Below are 19,562 nucleotides of genomic sequence, written 5' to 3'. Positions count from 1 at the left end.
ACTTTTTGAATTGAAGAACAAGATTTTATATTTCCTCCTAAGTTTTACCATACTTGGAACCCTGTAACCTGCTAAGTCTTTTATAACTCCACCCCATAACTTGGGCTTATCTGTAAATTTGATCATGCATAATTTCTATGATTTAATTCAGATGGGCAAAAATGCTACCATGGTCAGGACAAAATGCAGACCTGTGGGCCTCACCACTAAAGACCCACTCCCTGACTTGATGATGCTTTACCAATTACGAAGCACTTGCACAAACATTTCATTTGATTCTTACAACCACCCTGTTAATCAGATACTATTATCATTATATGTGAGGACAAAAATTCAGAAAGACTATCTGACTTGCCTAATGTGACACAGCTAATAAATGTCAAAATAGGAAAAAGCCTTAGGGCTTCTGACTGTTTCCAGTGCCTTTTCAAAAACAGATTTTTAAACAGATTAAAAAAAGATTAACCTAATCTCTTTTTCCTTTTTCTCCCCACCATGGATATCAAAAGAGACTAATTAAAATCAAAAAAATTTTCAAAAAAAACACAACATTTTCTACAAACAACATCTCACGTAAAACCCACCATATAAAGCAGATTAAAAGCTGGCTGTTCTGATAGAAATGAGGTGCAAGACCCTTAGCCTTGTCTCTGTCCCACTTGGGGCGTCCCCTCAACCCTGCTATAGACGGTAACGTGGCACCTCATAGTCCCCCAGGGACATTCGGAAGTGACTAGCCAATGGCATGTTTTCAAACTGTAACTTTCTCTGAAAACAATTTTAAAAATATGGCTAGCTTGTCATACCTTGTTTTTGTAATACATTCTAGAATTTTGTGGGAGATATCCATTTAAGAGATTGCATAATCTTTTACATGGAACAGAATTGTTTTGAAGTTTGAAGGCAACTTTGGGTTAATTCAAATCTTTATTTCACAGATGAAGAAACAGCAACCCAGAGAAGAGGAGTAACCCACACAGGATCATTCCACAGAGGGACAAGGACAAGAACCCGGCTCTGGACCCTCCTCGGCAGGTAAATTCTTCTGATTATATCATGGAGTCTCACTTTTAGAAATCTGACCCTTTTGATGACAAGATGACATCTTCAACAACATGGGTCTTCTGGTTCTCACTTAATCAACCAACAAACATTATATCCTTGATATTATAATGACATTTAAGATGATACAAAGGAATAAAATGTGGCAATTAGCTTTAGCAATGAGGCCTTGAAACAGCTTAGCTTACAGATATCACAGGCTCCTTTGAAGTGTGTGCAGAAAAAGGTTTATGCAAAATTTGCTAACATCTCAAGGGGTTTCTAGATGTGCACCACCACCGAGTGCTTGGCCCGCAGGTTAAGAACCTCTGGCCAAGCCCAGTACGAGTGCCAGGGCCAGGACTGCATAATGCCAGCTCCTTTCTTATTTATGGGTCTGCTGGTTAAAGGCGTCTTCTGTTTCAGCATCCTTCATCTTTTATTTAAATGGAGTGGCATCTTATCCTGGAAGACCTTTGATTCAAGAGAGTACTAAATGTTTTAATAAGTATTTAATTAACTGGTTGGGACAAATTGAGAAATATGATAAAATGAAAACATTTTTCTTTCAAAAATGTTAGCAGTGAAAGTGAGGATGATCCGTGCTTATAATAGGACCTTCATTTTCATTCTGTTTCTTTTATTTTTAAGAAAGTAAGAGAAGGAAGTAAAATGAAAAAAAAAAAAAAACCTAGATTACCACTAATTGCCTGACCGCTTTGATGAAATCTATGGGAAATGGGGAAAAGAGTAGGGGTGGAGACAAAAAGAAATAGACTTATCTTCTAAATTGATTGTTTCTTAATCCTTTCCTTTGCCACAATGTTTTAAGAGATTTATGGTTCTGAAATGGTTGGCAAAAATGTCTTCATTTTAAAATGGTTTGGGAAGCTCCTATATTACTTTAAAGTTATTGATAACGAGGCCTGATTTTACTAATTCAAAACCACTCAGGGGACACTTAGCATTTGTACAGCAGTCTCATAGGACGGCCAGTGTGGCGATAGAAACAACGCTCAGAGTGAGAGAATCCTAGGACCGAATCCCGCTGTTGTTTCCGCTTTGGCTTTTGGCAATAAGCAAAGTGCAAAAAGTTAATGCACTTCAGTTTTCTTGTCTTTATTTTTTTTTTTAAAGATTTTATTTATTTATCTGACAGAGAGAGAGAGAGATAGTGAGAGCAGGAACACAAGCCGGGGCGGGGAGGGGAGAGGGAGAAGCAGGCTTCCTGTGGAGCAGGGAGCCCGATGCGGGGCTCGATCCCAGGACCCCGGGATCATGACCTGAGCCACAGGCAGACGCTTAACGACTGAGCCACCCAGGCGCCCCACTGAGCCACCCAGGTGCCCCTAGTTTTCTTGTCTTTAAAATGATGTATTTTTTATCTCCTTGATGACAGCCACACCAGAATTGAATAAACATACTAAAGAAGAATATCTCTAAAAGTGGCCTCTAATTGAATAACAGATAAAGTTCAGATGCCTTGTCTTTAAGATGAGCTCATGCTCCTTTAATCTATACCTGGTATTCATAGCTAAGGCAATGATTAGTAATATTAATAGAGTGTGCAGTGTAAGTAATGTAGTATATAAAACACTATGTAGTAATCATAAAAGTTAATATTCATTTAGCTCTTCATATGTATTATTGTAAAGACCTTACACTTTTTAATCTTCCCAGAAATCTTATGAATGAAGTTCTGTTATGATTCCTAATTCCCACTTGAGGAAACTGAGTCAGAGCGGTTGAGTCACTTGGCCAGGGTTAAACCCAGATGTGATCCCGGGCCAGAACTCATCACTACTCACCACACCCAGTCTCTCGGTGAGATTCTCACCCAGCTCCACATTCGGTCACTGTGAAACTTTTGCCCCCAGTTTTTTCATCCTTAAAATAGGAGTCACTTAAGTTAAGCATCTAGCCAGTGCCTGCCACAGTGGTACTTAATAAACGTTTTTTCTGTTCTCTGAAGAGAATTTCACATTATAAAAGTCTGATGTTTTTTCTGTATTTTTTATTTTTTTAAAGATTTTATTCATTTATTTGACAGAGAGAGCACAAGCAGGGGGAGGGGCAGGCAGAGGGAGAGGGGGAAGCAGGCTCCTCGATGAGCAGAGAGCCTGATGCGGGGCTCGATCCAAGGACCCTGGGATCATGACCTGAGCCAAAGGCAGACACTTAACGACTGAGCCACCCAGGCACCCCTCATGTTTTTTGGGGTTTTTTAAAAGATTTTATTCATCTATTTGTGAGAGAGAGAGCAAGCACAAGCAGGGGGAGCTGCAGGCAGAGGGAGAAGCAGGCTCCCCGCTGAGCAAGGAGCCCGATGCGGACTAGATCCCAGGACTCTGGGATCATGACCTGAGCCGAACGTAGAGGCTCCACCGACTGAGCCACCCAGGCATCCCAAAATTCTAGTGTTTTTAAAGAGATCTGAATTTGTTTTCTAGGGCTGGTGTAACAAACTATGACAACACGGGTGGCTTAAAACAAAACAAATGTATTCTCTGATAGCTCTGGAGGCTAGAAGTCTGAAATCAATGTGTTAGCTGGACCACATTCCCTCCAAAGGCTTTACGGGGAATTTTTCCTCTGCTCCTCCTCTGCTGGGTTTCATAACTTAATTATAGCTACAAAGACCCTTTTCCCAAATAAGGCCACATTCACAAGGTCCAAGATGTGGACATATCTCTTTGGGATCCACCATTCCACCTACTATGAAATCTTAATTTAAATATGCTTATGTCTTGGGAGATGCCCTCTGGTATTCTTGACCAACAAGCCCACATTTATTCCAAGAGGGAAAAGAACATTTTATCTCACCCAATTTACACCTATAGTTAAATTGGTTATAAAATCTGCCGGCTGAAAATATTTTTCTTAATATACCCAGTTGCCATTAGCCTTCTCACATTTACTTGAAAATCAATAAAATTCTTGGTAAACAAACAATTGTTACCCATTTAAAAGAACAGGCCTGGAGCTTAGCACTTGTCCACTTTTCACTAGAATCATGCAAGGTAGCCATGCACTTGGGAGCAGGTGAAAGAGAATGAAGCCAGTAATAATATGTCTACACAGTTCTTACCAGGAGAATGAGAAATCCACTTGGCTAAATGGTCAATGAGACTTTTTTCTTTTAGTATAGCATTTAAGTAACTCAATTTTAAGTACAAAATCATAAGATTTAGAGTAATTTAATTGCCTAAAAGCAACAACATGTTTTGACATAACTCTATAAACACCTGTCTTTCCTTTCCCCCCTCCTCCTCTTACCCCTAAATTCCCTATGCCAGAAACTAGCTGACCTAGAATGCCAACCAACCCCGTAGGGAAATGCCCCCAGATCTGAGGGTTGACAGAGAAAACATCTCAACAATGCTATGTCTATCTCCATGACCCTTGGAGTCAGCCTAGATTTCTACTCATTTGCCTAAAAGCAATAATAACTGAGACACAGAAGCAGCTCAGTTGAGGGCAGTGAAAAAGCAACAGACTGTATTACTACTGTCACAAAAATCACGCCTATGAGAGTTCAGTGTTGTTGGTCACCAAAATAAGAAAAACACTGAACTCATCACCGGAAACATTCCAAACAGTGTAATAAGAAGTAAAAAACAAACCAGAAGAATGAGAAAGAGGAGGAAGGACAGATAATAAACAAAAACAAAAAAGTTTTATGAGCAAATATTCAACAATGTTATCAAAAAAATAAATTTGCAAAGAAAACTACTGTTAGGACATACTATTGGAAGTGTCTTGATTGACCAGCTGCCTGCCTATCAAGCAGATTTCCATTGACAGAACTCTGGGAGCAAGTGCTCAGCAGGTATGATTGTGACAGATCAGTGTTGCAGTAACTCACCTTCTTCGGCCTCAGATTGTTTCTTAGAAATAAGTTTTCTCTTTCTGAACACATATCAAATATAATGACGATAGATAGGATGAGACAAAGGTTTAATTTTTCATGGTCAGACTTCTAGCTCCTAAGAAAACAGAGTCCTTAGAAACAAACAGTAAGCACAGAGTTCCTTTACCGAATTGTGGGTTTGGGGCGCCTGGGTGGCTCAGTCGTTAAGTGTCTGCCTTCGGCTCAGGTCATGATCCTGGAGTCCTGGGATCGAGCCCCACATCGAGCCCCACATCGGGCTCCCTACTCCGCGGGAAGCCTGCTTCTCCCTCTCCCACTCCCATTGCTTGTGTTCCCTCTCTCGCTGTGTCTCTGTCAAATAAATAAAATCTTTAAAAAAAAAAAATTGTGGGTTTGATGGCCAAGAGCTGGGGAAGAAAACACAAAGCAGAACTGTTATGATGTGCCTGGAATACAGTTGCCTAGAAAGGGCTCTGTAATGACAGTAGAAAAGTTTCGGCCAGACAATTTAACCACTTTTCCACTCTTACTTCTTTTTAAGTGCTCTGGGTACCGGGGTCTTATAAGCCCCATTTTTCACATCACTGTCAAAACCAAATAAGCATATCATAGAATTTACAATTCCCCCAAGTACTGTATGTATTCTGTATACTGACTTTCACTGATGCCAGGAATACACGTAAACATGTCATCCCTCCTCTCAGAAGGTTATTTGTAGTTTGGCAGTTCCTGTTTTTCCTCTTGTATCCTAAAAGTCAAGAGAAAGGGAACCTCACTGGGACCTCAGAATTATTATTTGAAGACATTTGGGGTTATTTATTTACTCAGCTTTGGATGGTACATCTATGTAATTTTGCTCAGCTAGTCATGCCCCACTACAAATTGAGAATCTCAGTAACTTTTATTTTTTATTTATTTTATTTATTTTTTTTTTTAAAGATTTTATTTATTTATTTGAGAGAGAGAGTGAACATGAGAGGTGAGAGGGTCAGAGGGAGAAGCAGACTCCCTGCCGAGCAGGGAGCCCGATGCGGGACTCGATCCTGGGACTCCAGGATCATGACCTGAGCCGAAGGCAGTCGCTTAACCAACTGAGCCACCCAGGCGCCCCTCAATAACTTTTAATGACAAAAAATATATATTGTTCAGACTGTTTTATTTAAGATTTCATTTATTTATTTACTCGCAAGCACGAGTAGGGGGAGGGGAAAAGGAGAGGGAGAAATAGACTCTGCGCTGAGCAGGGAGCCCAATGTGGAGCTCGATCTCAGGACCGTGAGATTATGACCTGAGCCGAAGGCAGATGCTTAACGACAGAGCCACCCAGGCGCCCCGGTTTCTTCTTCTTTAATAAAATAGTAATAAAGACTCTTAATCTCAGGAAACAAATTGAGGGTTGCTGGAGTGGTGGGGGGTAGGAGGGATGGGGTGGCTGGGTGATGGACATTGGGGAGGGTATGTGCTATGGTGAGCACTGTGAATTGTGTAAGACTGTTGAATCACAGACCTGTACCCCTGAAACAAATAATACATTATATGTTAATAAAAATTTTTAAAAAAATAGTAATAAAGAGGTTCATCCTAAGAAATGACATTCTAGCTAAAAGCTTGGCTCAGAAATTCTACTCTCCACTCCAGTTTGGGCAGAAATAAACAGGGGTACTTGGCTCTTTTCTATATGAGTAAATGAAAGGACACCAGGAACAACACAAAATATATCATCCCACTTGTTACAAATTTCTCTTCCTATTCATAACATCTACTCAACACGAATGTACTTACTGCTTTTTTTTAGTTTCAAAATATTTATCTTCTTTTTGATAGCTACACAACATAGAGACTGATCTAATGTGAACTTAGTATTTCTTAAACTATTATGAAATTTTCTGTTAAAGTCAAATTCCAAATTTTCTTTCCTGGGCAGAAGTCTTTAATTCATAAATCCCTCTGGAATCTGTCAGAATATGCCAAACAATAAGGATTACTTTGAAATTACAGTTATTCAACACATGCCATGTTGCCCAGCAGTCTCAATAAATAGTTGGGCTGGAAATACATGTTTTCTCTTGTTCTGCTTTTGTTAGTGTCAGTGACAATTGGAGGCAATCAGGTCAGTTCAGATAGCCACAAAGACACTCTGCTCTTGCATATAATTCAAACCAACACTGTACCAACAACAACTTGGCTAAATTGTTGGTGAGACTTTTTCCTTTTAGTACATTATTTCAGTAACTCACTTCTAAGTACAGGATTAGACAATTTAGAGTAACTTAGTTGCCCAAAGCAGTAACATGCTTTGACTTACAATTGTTTGTTTCTTCCTCTCCGAGGAGCCTAGAATTATTCAAATCCATCACTTCTCGTCTGACTGATATTAACCCGGGTATCAGCATGAGGCATTGGTTGCCAAAGGATGGCTGGAGAGTATTCTAAGATGTACGGAAATTCACAGGAAAATGTGAAGCAAGGATGGAACTTCTGTGAGGCACAAAAAAACACTGGAGTCATCCACAGAAAACTTAGAGCAAGATATCTGGAAAGTGGGAAACCAATAAACTGCTATTATGCCTGATTCTGACATAGACACAATATGAAGTTTTGCCATTAATTGTAAGAACTTTGTATCTTTGTGAATCAAACTGTGTTCACGTAAAGCAGCAACTTGCAATTAGGTCCCCAAGACAAGAACTATTACGTAAGGTTGCGCAGGGCACAGCTCACACAAAGGTATGTGGTTGCCCTGCCCAAGACACATTTGAAAATGTGCTTAGAGATTGTAATGCTTTTCAAGTAGTGTTTTGTGGTAATCGCTATATACATGTGTTGTTTTATTTTTTCAAAAACATTACTAGACAATTCAACTAGCGAACACAAATAAGGGTTGAGGGTTTTTTTCCTATAAAATATACACAGCACTCCATTATAGGTAACCGTTATTTGACAAAGACATTTTGACTCTCTTAACTTAGGAAAAATGTTGCAAACAGTTTAAAGTTGTACCAATCCACAAGGAACAACAACAAACACTACTAGGACCATGACGATGACTTCTAAAGAGCTCACAACCTACCCCTACATTCCCTACCGCATCACTGAGACACTTGGAGGCAGTTATGATTATCTTCATTTTACATAAAGAGGCTGGGACCCAGAAGATTTTGGAACTTATTCAGGAATATGAAGCAAACTGAATGAATGGATGAATGAATAGAAAAGAGTAAGCTACAACACAATTAAGGTCTCCAGATGTTCCCATCCTGGGATTTTTCTCTATTAGAACAATTTTTCTACCTACCAATCTTAAATTATTACTCACCTAGAGTAAGCACTTGTAAAAGCCATTTTAATGGGCTTTAAAACCACTTCACAAGTGTTTGTTTTTTTATTCCCCACAGAGTCCATGAACTTTAAACAGTATGAGAAAAAAAAAGCATATGTTACATTGAAAAAAATTTAGTACCAGCTTCTTTCCTTCCTACAAAAAGACAGATTGTACTGAATTTGCAAAAAACAATCTGCCTAAAACTCATTGCCTGAAAGCAGACAATGAGAATTCATAAGTACCTTTTATGTAGCCCACACTGTGCTATGGAAATATTAAATAAGCACAAGTGTGTTCCCTGCCCTCACCCCACTTACAGTTCAGTCAGCCAGCCAGCCAGTCAGCTAGCCAACCAGCGCACCAGCCAGCATGCAAGTATCCCACATTCCAGGCACTGGGGATAAAGAGATGACTGGGGCATATTCCCAGTTCTCAAAGACCTCCTAGTCTAGTGAAGAAACTTTACATGGCTAATTATAATACGGTATAAGTGCTGAAACGTTGTTCCAATTAAAAGACATAAACGAAAGCAATATATTTTCCTCAGGAAGGGTAGTTTCCTGAAAATGTTTCGTAGAAGAGAGAATATAGGAGCTAGGTCTTGAAAGTGAACAGGATTTTATCTAGAAGAGAAAGGGCACAAGAACATTTCTAGAAAAAAAAAAAAGATGAACAAAAGCATGGAAGCTTAAGAGTGAATGGAATTTAGCGGGAGAGTTCAGAGATGTTGCTGGAGAGGTAGAAAAATGAAATCGTGAGGGGCCTTAAAGGAATATTTCATATCATAGGAAATGGAGAGCCATTGAAGGGTTTCAAGCAAAGAAATTAATCTGTGATTTTAGGAAGTTAATTCCAGCATCAGGATGGAAGATTGTAAGGTGAAAGGAGATAAGTTTGTAGGCTATTTCATTAGTCCAAGCAAGATATGGAGAGAATCCACAGCACTGCCCAATAAAATTTGCTGCCATAACAGAAATGTTCTGTATCCATGCTGTCCAATATGGTAGCCATGAGCTGCATGTGGCTACTGAGCACTAAATATTTAAATTGCCCCATGTGACTAGTGGCTGCCATATTGGCCAGTGCAGAGGCATCTTAGAGAAGCTAGCACTTGAGTTAAGCCTTAAAGCAGGGTGTTTCCAGCTGTAGGTTATAATTGGTGTAGCTCACAACTGGGATATTTTTTAATGACCAAAGAGAATAACATAGAATGCAGGAGAATTAAATCAAATAGAACAGAATAGAAAAGAAAGTAGCATGCACTGTAGAGTAATACTGTGAGAGATGTTTGTTTCAGTTATAGAGCTGTGTGTGTGTGTGTGTACTCTGGATCACAATGCAAATGTACTTTTCCTCTCTATTCTGTTTAAAAATGTTTGAAAGCCATTCCTTTATGAAAGGGTATTATTTAACTATGTTCAGAGTTATTAGCAAGATGTTCCCAGAAGAGCAGAGTTTAGTTCATTGGAGTTTAGAATAGGGATGACTCTGGACCTTTCAAGACTTTCCTAATTATTATTTTGCTTTCAAAAAATTAATAGACTTTATTGTTTAGAACAGCTTTAGACTTACAGAAAAATTGAGAAGATAGTACAGAGAGTTTCCACATACACTGCACTCAGTTTCTCCTATTAAGACCTTACATTAGTATTACAATTAATGAGCCAATGTTGATATGCTATTAAGTAAAGCCAATACTTTACTCATATTTCCTTTGCTTTTACCTAATATCCTTTTTTTCTATTCCAGGATTCCATCCAGGATAACACATTATATCTAGTTGTCATGTTTCCATAGGCTCCTTTGAGCTGTGACAGGTTTTCACATTTTGCTCGCTTCTGATGACCTTGAGAGTTTTAAAGAGTACTGATCAGGTATTTTGCAGGATGCTACACTGTTGGAATTTTGTCTGATGTTTTTTCTCATGATTACACTGAGGTTGTGGGTTATTTGGGGGAAGACCACAGAGGTAAAATGCCATTTTCATGCCATGATATCATGGATACATACCATCAACATCATTTATCACTATTGATCTTGGCTTTGATCCACTGGCTGAGGTAGTGCTAATCAGTCTTCTCCACTTTAAATTTACTTTTTTATCCCCCTTGTCAAACAGTACTCTTTGGGAGGAAATCACTCTGCTCCTTTTAAAAATGAATTACTTAGGGACCCCTGGGTGACTCAGTTAAGTGTCTGCCTTTGGCTCAGGTCATGATCCCAGGGTCCTGGGATCTAGTCCCACATCAGGCTCCTTGCTCAGCAGGGAGCCTGCTTCTCCCTCTGCCTGCTGCTTCCCCTGTTTGTGCTCTCTCGCTCTGACAAATAAATAAATAACATCTTTAAGAAAAATAAAAATGAATTACTTAATCAAAGGGAGGCTTGAACCTGAATAAAAAGTACTGACTTCTTTCCAAAGAAAGCTACTTCTGAGTACAGACACGGTCTCTTTTTAGATATAGCATCTCTCTCTGCAGCAGGCAGGACACTTTTTTCACATCTCAGATTTTCAGGTTCCAAATATGAAGCACACACACACACACACACACACAAAAGCTAAGTGACTGACGCAAAGTTCTAAATAAGTTGGAAAGGAATTAACTCAAAATCAATTGCAGATCTTTCTGACTTTTCTCCTCAGCCCCAGATCCTGACATTTTAGAAGTAAATTTAACCCAAAACCCAAAATGTGTTAGGGCTTTTTTTCCCCCCAAGAGGGAAGATTCATTTTTAGCTAATGTTTAGAAAGGGAGATCCCAAACTGAGAAAATCCGGTAATTTGGAGTACCTTCTTTAGGTGGAGGAGGGCTGCAAGATCAAGCCTCTGCAATTTCCACAAGGTCAGTTCCAGCCTGCCAAACCACCTGTTGCTTCCCCCTCATTGCAGTTGCCTAACCTCCTGCCACTCCTGTTCTCATGGACAGAAAACAACAACACAGAACTTCCTGAGCAAGCCCAGCCTCTCTTTTTCATTCCTTCCCTGAACGTTCCCTTCACAATGCTCTCGTTTCATGACTCATACACATGGGTTCATGGGAACACATGGGGTTTTCTTGTTGCTCTATGTATTCTTTCTTGTCCATACAGACCAGAACAAAGTCCTGCCCCTGAGTAATGTGGGTCATAAGTCCCAGGTCCTCTCCGTTCATTCTGGGAGAAGAGGTGCAAATTTATCTCCTTCCTCACTGTACACAAATCGAGTGAGGGGGAAAAAAATCATCACCTGTTGATAAAAGGGCAGTGACATTCAGAAATAAAAAATAGTCACTTACTCTCCAATCAATTATAAGATAACTTCTTAGGGGACTCCCAAGCCCTTACTATTTTCCAGGGCCCCAGTGTCCTTGTTCATTCGCTGGATTCCCTTCAGTATTCAGTCTCTTCCTGTGTCTCCCAGGACTCTAATAATCCTTCTCCCACTTCCTCCCCTCTGCTTGGTAGAACTCTGCTTTACCAAGTTGGGTCAAGCCATGGGTAAAGCCAATTATCAGAGTTTCTCCAATAATAATAACAAAACAATTTATTATTTTGCATATCGTAGCATGGGTAAAGAAAGCCATGCTAAGATGTGCATCACTAACAAGAACCTTAATTTTTGCTAGTTCCCAGTAACATTTGCAATAAATAGGCATCCAGATCCTCATTTGGTCAGAGGAGCATCTGAAGGGTGGGAATTCAGGAAAGAGTCTGGGGAAATAGAGGGTAGGGGCTGAGGTCTTCCAGATATCCTACACACCTGAGTCCATTGTCCTTGCTCAACTTTAAGTCTTTTAAGACCACAGAAAACCTTCACTGGAATTTTCACTTCATTCATCCAGTGTCAACTGCCAAGATACCGGGTGTTCTCTACCTGGTCCAGTCACTTCAATTTGGTTTGACAAACCAATTTCAATGTCAACCAATTTAATATCAATTTGATGTCAGCCCCATAGACTTGGTCCTTTTCTTTAAAATGAGTAATTTGGTCTAGGGGATCTCTACAGTCCATCCAGTCATTAACATTCTGAATTTCACTTTAGCTACCTGTTATATATGGTAAATACTATCTCTAATGTAGATTGGTGGAATATACTCAGTTGAATTATAATCCTCAAGGGCAATGATGACTGTCACCATGGAATCTCCAGTTTCTAGTGCAATTACCAGCATGTCAATAATTATTTTCAGTAAATAAAAGGAAGGGTGGGAGGGAAGAAGGGAAGGCTTTCTCCAGTCAGATTCTATCTTCCTATCTATGTCCTTCCACCATATGCAAATCTTTGAATTGATGTTTTGCTTGCATTTCTGCTAATCCTTCCAGCAAGCCTAAACAGTAGGGATTATTGTCTCCATTTTACAGGTGAGAAAATTGAGACCCAGAACAATTAAGTAACTGGGCCAAGGTCACACAGCCAGTATGTGGAGGAGTCAGGACTTGAACCAACATCTATCTTTATTCCCAAACCCATACTCTGCATTATGCAAATGCAAAAAAAAGCACTTTTCAAACTATAGAAGATCCTTTGAAAATATAAATTCTTTTGTTTTTATTATTACTAGAGAAACTCTGATACATCAAATCCATTAGGCACCTTAGAATGTGGTCCTACACTGGTCCTCATGTTTTTAAAACAATGGCCCAGAGAAAGCCTTTCCTTAGGCTTCACAGTCCATTTCTCCAGGTAAAGCTGCTGCCCTTTGCTTCACCCCCTACTTCTTACCTGGAGCTTCAATTGCTTTGTGTTCCACAGGGGTGCCCAGCCCTCCCAGTTCACCCAAGGGTGTACCCATCACTCAGCTTCAGCTGTCAGTCATACCCATCTAGGCCCCCGAAGACATATCACTATCTGCTTAAGCAATGCCACCCCTAAACAAAAGCACAACTTTCTTAAAGATCTAGGAAGGTTTTAAAAATCATCAAGTTTAGAGGGAAGTTTTTTTTTTAAAGGCAACAAACTACTGCCTCCCTCATTTCCATGTATGGAAATCACCTTTCAAAAGCACACAACTGAAAACAAGGAGATTTGTTGTGTGCTTGAGTAAAGTTACCATTTTAAGTCCTTTGTTTAGCTTTGCCAGGATAGGGCATTAGGTCTTTAAGGAAGTGGGCAAACGAATTCCACATTTCATTGTGAGAAATTAAGACGTTAAGATGTTTGCTCTCATCCAGTTCTAAGTTACCTTTGGGTAGGTAATTCCTTTCATGGCATTTCTACCATCTTGTTTCCCCAAATTCAGCCTAATCTCCTAGTTTCCTTCTTAACATCTTTCCATGTCCTATCCCCATGTGGTGTTCATTCCTGACCCCTCATCCACTGCGCGTTTGTTACATGGTCCAGCGTGCTGCCTATAAGAGCATCTCCTGTCTACACTGCCATTTTGGGGACAGATTCCTTCTGAAGCCATCACTGTTCAGAAGAAATCACACAGTAGTACTCAAATTGCATTTGTTAATGAATGAGTGAATTCTTCTACCCACATTACTCATCTTAAATACTTTTTTTTTTAATCTTGGATATATCCCTGTAGGACATTTTAAAATGGGCTCAAAAGGAAGTAGAAATATATTACCTACGCAAATCTAGAAACTAAATATAGTGTTTTTCTAACAATAGATTGTAACAGATGGTTTACCAATAATAACCAACTCTCTCTTCTCACCTTTTCTTTTTTTTTAATGTTTTATAAAACACTATCCTCTTTTATTCCGTAAAAATGCACGTAGATTCTAGAATGTACTATAATTCTATTTCCTTTTTTTCCCGGCTGCATTAGTAATTTTTTTTTAACTAAAGTGTAGTTGACATACAATCTTATATTACTTTCAGGTGTACAACACAGTGATTCAACGCACTCACCAGTGCTCAGCACGGTAAGTGTAGTCACCATACAAAGTTACTACAGTTATTATTGACGATATTCCTTATGCTGTACTTTTCCGCCCCGTGACTAATTTGTATTGTTACCTTTCCAGCTAAGGAACAAATAAACCATCTTTAAAATTGCTTTTCATCAATAAGGGGAAAAAAGAATCAAAGTGAGGGGAGAAATCAATGCCTTTTGTTGACTTTTAGGCTTCAGGAGACAGAAGTGAGATGGGGCGGTACAAGCCTTTTCACATGTCCTAGCTGGCTCCTGAGAGAACTGGGAAGTGACACAGGGGCCTGGGATGTGACACAGCGGCCGGGAAAACTGGCAAGAAAAACTTTTAAAACCTTGATTCTTTAAATTGTTAGCAGTATACGTCAAAGTCTTACCAGGTATCCACCTCTGGTGAATGCACTTTGGTGTGCTTCAGATCTACTGTTTGTCTGTTCGATTGATTGGTTTTTACAGTTGAAAACAATGAACATTGACTGTCTCACGGTTTCTGTGGCTCAGGAATCTGGGCACAACTTAGCTGCGTGCCAGGCACAACTTAGCTGCGTGCCTCTGGCTCACGGTCTCTCACAAGACTGCAGTCGAGGTGGCCATCGGGGCTGCTCAAGCAAGAAATTTAATTTTAGAAGAGAAATCTATACCCCACATTGGGGTAGAGACTACTAAAAAAGAAAAAAGTTAAAAATAGAAGAGAAAGCTATGGCCAGGCAATTTGTTGTGTGTATTTTTAAAAGCTAAAATGTATAGAGAAAAAGTCAATGATATTTCTAAATGAGTCATTTATCTCATTTATAAAAGTGAAAAGAGTATTAAGAATATTTTAAGTAGATTTTCGGTAGGAGGTTGATTCTGAATGAGTAACACCCTTGGGACAGCAGAGGTATAGATTTTCTGAAATGACTGGTCTTGAAAATCCTTTCATCTTGGCTTTAGAATGCAGAGAAGGCCACGTGTCCATATGAGCTTAACGCCTTATTGTCTCAAACCCACCACAGCCCCCCTCACTCACAGGATAAAGACAAAATACTTAGCTTATCCAAGTAGGCCCTGTTGTGCTTGGCCTAACTCTGGCCACCCCCTTCTCTTCAGTTTTCTCCTACTCCCACTCTCCATCCCCAGGTGTCTACAGCTCCGTTCCCTGACCCCTGCAAACATCTGTCAAACCTCTTCCCACCTCTGACTTTTGCACAAACATAAGTTGATCCCTCTCTTGGCCATTCTCCCCACCTGACTACCCATGTTATCTGTATGACTTATAGTCACCCTTTGGATCTTATCCCAAGCATCTCTTCCTCCAAGACTTGCTAAGACTGGATCAGGTTTCCCATAGCCTCTCATATGCTGCTCTTTTCGTTAAGGGCATAATGTAGTTGATATACATATTTGTGTATACCACTTGATTGCTACCTTTCTCCTCAACTGGATGAAGCTTCCTAAGGGGAGGGTCTGTGCCTGTCTGAGCCATCAGTCTCCCACCTTTGCCTAGTACAGCCTGGACGTGATACCTGATGAATGTTTTCTCACACTCCCGAACAGTTACCCAGAGTCACCCTGAACCATATCTAGGTAATGAAGAGGAAGCAAATATGGGTAGCCGTAAATGAGATCTTTAAACAAGTAAGTTTAGTTTGAAATATACAGTTGTCTAGTAGGACAGCCTAAAAGCTCAAATAGTGATACCTCCTAATTATCTCCATTTTGGCCTATCAGTGGAAAATGTTGGTTGCTTGGATAATATTGCTCACTGAAATGACCACTTTTGTCATTCATTTCCTCTGAGACCAAACTCTATTGGCCTGCTCTTTCTCTGCAGCCAGAGCTAGGAATGAAAAAGAATGTTGGAAGTGACTTCTTAACCAAGGTCCACCGACCAGGACAAGGCATTTCAATCCAATTACTTAGTTCCCGCTCTGGCTTCTAGGACAGATGGGAGGCTGACTTTTCTTTTCATAAGAAAGCACAATGACTTCAGTTTGTACCATCTACTTGTTTGGATTATCCTGGCCATTATTACAGATAATCACAACAAAGACTTTGTATTTTGAGTTTTTGTGGAAATTACCCTCGTCAGAAATAGTTACTTATCAAAGCCAAACTGTTGAAAGTCAACAGTAGCTAACCATATCCCACTTAGGTTGGGACTATGAGTGATCTATAATTATTTTTTTTTAAGTTGGTTACTCTTCATCCATTCACTCATTCATTCAGCACATATTTACTTATGACCATCTTTGTGGCAGGCTTTAGGATCATGAAAGTCTCCCCATAGCCTGAGGAGTCCTTAGTCTTATGGAGCAAAAACATCTTATTTTACTCAAAGAGAATCAAAGAAAAGAGAGACGTGTTTAGGTCAGAAGGTAGAAATTATCTTCAAAAACTTTAACTGTGATTTGAATAGTAAATGTAAGCAAAGTGGACTTAGATGATGTGGCACCATTATATTCTTAGGAATAGGCAGAAGAGGCACAAGGGTCAGCCTATATTCCCATAGTGTCTATGGGAGTTTACAGAATCTTCCCAAGAATCTTTTTAAGAAATAATAGATGCCCTTCTTTCTAGGAATTTTTACATGCATGTGGTTGTAAGTGTGATCCTATCTGGGGACCAACAAAACATTTTTACATGGTTTTCATAATTTCTTTACCCAAAAACCAAATGATCACCCAACTTTGGGCTTCCATGTGCTTTGGAGGTCCCCAAGACCGCCCACATAGTCAGTGACTCACTAGAAAGACTCACAAAACTCAATATATGTTTATACTTACAGCTAGGGACGATTACAGTGAAAGGATGTACAACAGGATCAGCAAGGAAGAAAGATACAGATGGAATTGGAAAACATCTCCTTACAGGCTTCCGATGCTCTCTGCCTCCCATGAGTGGACAGACCAAGTGTGCTTCTTTCTCCACTAGCAAAAAGTGCAGTGATACATATGCAATACTTCTGCCCAGAGAAGCTCATTAGAGACTCGGCACCAGGGTTTTAATTGGGGCTGGTTCTGTGGACATCCTTTGCCTAACAATTATCAAAATTCAGACTTCCAGAATAAAGCAGATGTTCACCGAAAATTATAGTGTTTGCACAGTTTAGGCATAGCGAATCATTCTTATCCATTAGGGAACAGAGAGAACATTCCGAAAGCAAGTTCCCAGATGCCGGCCAAGGGCCAAAAACTTGCAAGCAGACCCTTGTAAATATAGCAGCCTCAGGCTTGCTGTATTAACTCTTTTCTGCACACCATTCTTTAAATTTTCTTCCAGAATACATGTTGTAGGAAATAGAATATTCACACTTCTCACTCTTTGCCTACATAGCTAAAGAAAATGTGGTTAGCCTTGATTTTTAGGTATTTTCACTAGATTATCCACTAACAATTATCATTTTTAGATAACTATTACTATTATTAATAATATTGCTGCCATTAATCCTGGTAGTAATTATTATCCATAGTGGCAATATTATGAGCTCCTATGATTAATATACTGGGAATTATTTCTAATATAATATTCATATAAATAATCCATCCAATGATCATTGACATTCTTTTGAAGGTTTTAACATGCTAAGATCATGAAAATCTAAGGAGATTCTGTGTTTGGTTCCTCATTTTATTTTTCTTCTAATCTGTTAACAGGACAGACTTTCTGCAGCTTGAAGGAGCCAACAATGGATTTCAAGCGTGTGAAGGACTATTTCTCCTGGCTCTACTATCAATACCAAATCATTAGCTGCTGTGCTGTCTTGGAGCCCTGGGAGCAATCCATGTTCAATACCATCTTACTGACCATTTTTGCTATGGTGGTGTACACCGCCTATGTTTTTATCCCAATCCACATTCGTCTGGCTTGGGAATTTTTCTCCAAAATATGTGGCTATCACAGTACAATTTCTAATTGATTCTGTTTGCATTCTGTGAATCAGCTTTGCCTATGTATATGTTGCTTACAACTTACCGGTTTACGTGAATATGTGTCTTCTTTCATTGTCTGATCTGAAAAACTCTCTTGTCTATGCACTCTTATATCTTGCCTGCAGTGTGGGATAGATGTCTTTTAGGTTTTTTTGTACATGCTACATGGTGCATCAGTCCGTATAATGCATACACCTTGCCTCACATACCAACCATATTCTTTCAACTTAAATCTACAACTTTAGATTTTTTTTTTAATCAGGAAATTTCATATAAAATTTTTCTGAAAAGTAGGCTCATAAGAGACCTACCAGAATCATGTTTAAAATGGTCCCTTGATATTTATTCTGTACTAAAGGGTATATTTTTTAAAAAAAAATTTGTTCATAAGCTCCTGTCAAGAGTATCCTATCCTTGTTTACACATATAAAAAGGTGTGAATAAATTATATGGGCCCCCTAAAGTCTTATTTTCTAGCAAACTGCTGATACCTAAAATTCTTTTACTTCAAGTGCAAAAGAATAGGCGGGAGGCAATTATCTCTTTTCAGAATGGTTCATAAATTATTTCAAACGCCTCTAAAAGTCTGGCGTTATAAGAGTTTAAAATCAACAACGTTGATTTTAGATAACCCAGTAAGTATTATAATACAAAAAATATTAAGTGTAAAGAACAAAATATAATCAAAGTAAATTCAGATATCATGACTTGTGATGCTGCCTTGCCTTGCATGATGCCAGGGGGAAAAAGAGAAAAGAAATTGCTTTCTTTCTGTGATTTCACTCAGTGGAGGAGGGTGGGGGGAAGCACGTATTGGGCTACAGGAAGAAAAGCTAATAAATAGGCTGGAAGTAATATTCTACCAGCAGGAACTCGACAGCTCCAGTTAAATGCTTTGATACAGTGGCTCTTTTGCAGAGCAAAAACAAGATTTATTAAATTTCCTTCAAAGTGTTTATCTTAAAACAAATATAAGTTTTTAATTGTACTGCTGAATCAAATGTGAATGCCAAAGACCAAACCTTACAGTTTGTCTTTCCTTTCAATAAAGAGTAAGGTTCGTAATTCTGAGGGTCAAAATGTAAATAGTTTTTGGACAGTATTTGCACCCATGTTTGTGTTATGGAAAAACATTTCCAAGGAAGGCTAGAGAGAAAGATGTTTGGCATGCCAAATTAACATGCATGTTTGTTAAAAAAAACAAAACAAAACCAAAAACACGTGTTTTGAAGATAAACCAGATCTGAACCTGGACTTGTTGATTTTTGCAAAATAAACTTAGGCTTAATTTTGTAAATAAGACAGTCACCCCCAGATTTGCTTTTTCCTCATATTGCACCAACTATCTAGGTGCTTCCATCCACACTTGACCCCAGACTTGTCTTTTTTTTTTTTTTTTAAGATTTTATTTATTTATTTGACAGAGACACAGTGAGAAAGGGAACACAAGCAGGGGGAGTGGGAGAGGGAGAAGCAGGCTTCCCGCAGAGCAGGGAGCCTGATGTGGGGCTCGATCCCAGAACCCTGGGATCATGACCTGAGCCGAAGGCAGACGCCT

General features: G+C 39.3%; 1 protein-coding gene across 5 annotated transcripts in view; it reads left to right on the top strand.

The window, feature by feature from the left end:
* SPTSSB (serine palmitoyltransferase small subunit B) overlaps window positions 1–18,948 on the top strand; it is a 30,502-nt gene extending 11,554 nt beyond the window's left edge. The window contains exons 2-6 of one of the 5 annotated variants that reach the window (XR_014147973.1): window positions 939–1,035; window positions 9,984–10,108; window positions 11,032–11,074; window positions 14,042–14,085; window positions 17,729–17,764. Coding sequence is in view for 3 of the 5 variants with exons in the window: in XM_081829067.1 (XP_081685193.1) it covers window positions 17,761–17,991 (231 nt within the window). In the remaining 2 variants the exon portion in view is untranslated. The other 4 variants (XR_014147972.1, XM_081829067.1, XM_031033442.2 and 1 more) reach the window with 4 other exon arrangements.
* Window positions 18,949–19,562: the final 614 nt, after the last annotated feature.

This window comes from Leptonychotes weddellii, chromosome 1 (genome assembly GCF_054177405.1).
Source record: "Leptonychotes weddellii isolate Sample4059 chromosome 1, ASM5417740v2, whole genome shotgun sequence".
Taxonomy (NCBI): Eukaryota; Metazoa; Chordata; class Mammalia; order Carnivora; family Phocidae; genus Leptonychotes; species Leptonychotes weddellii.
This window is presented reverse-complemented; position numbering and strand designations above follow the sequence as displayed.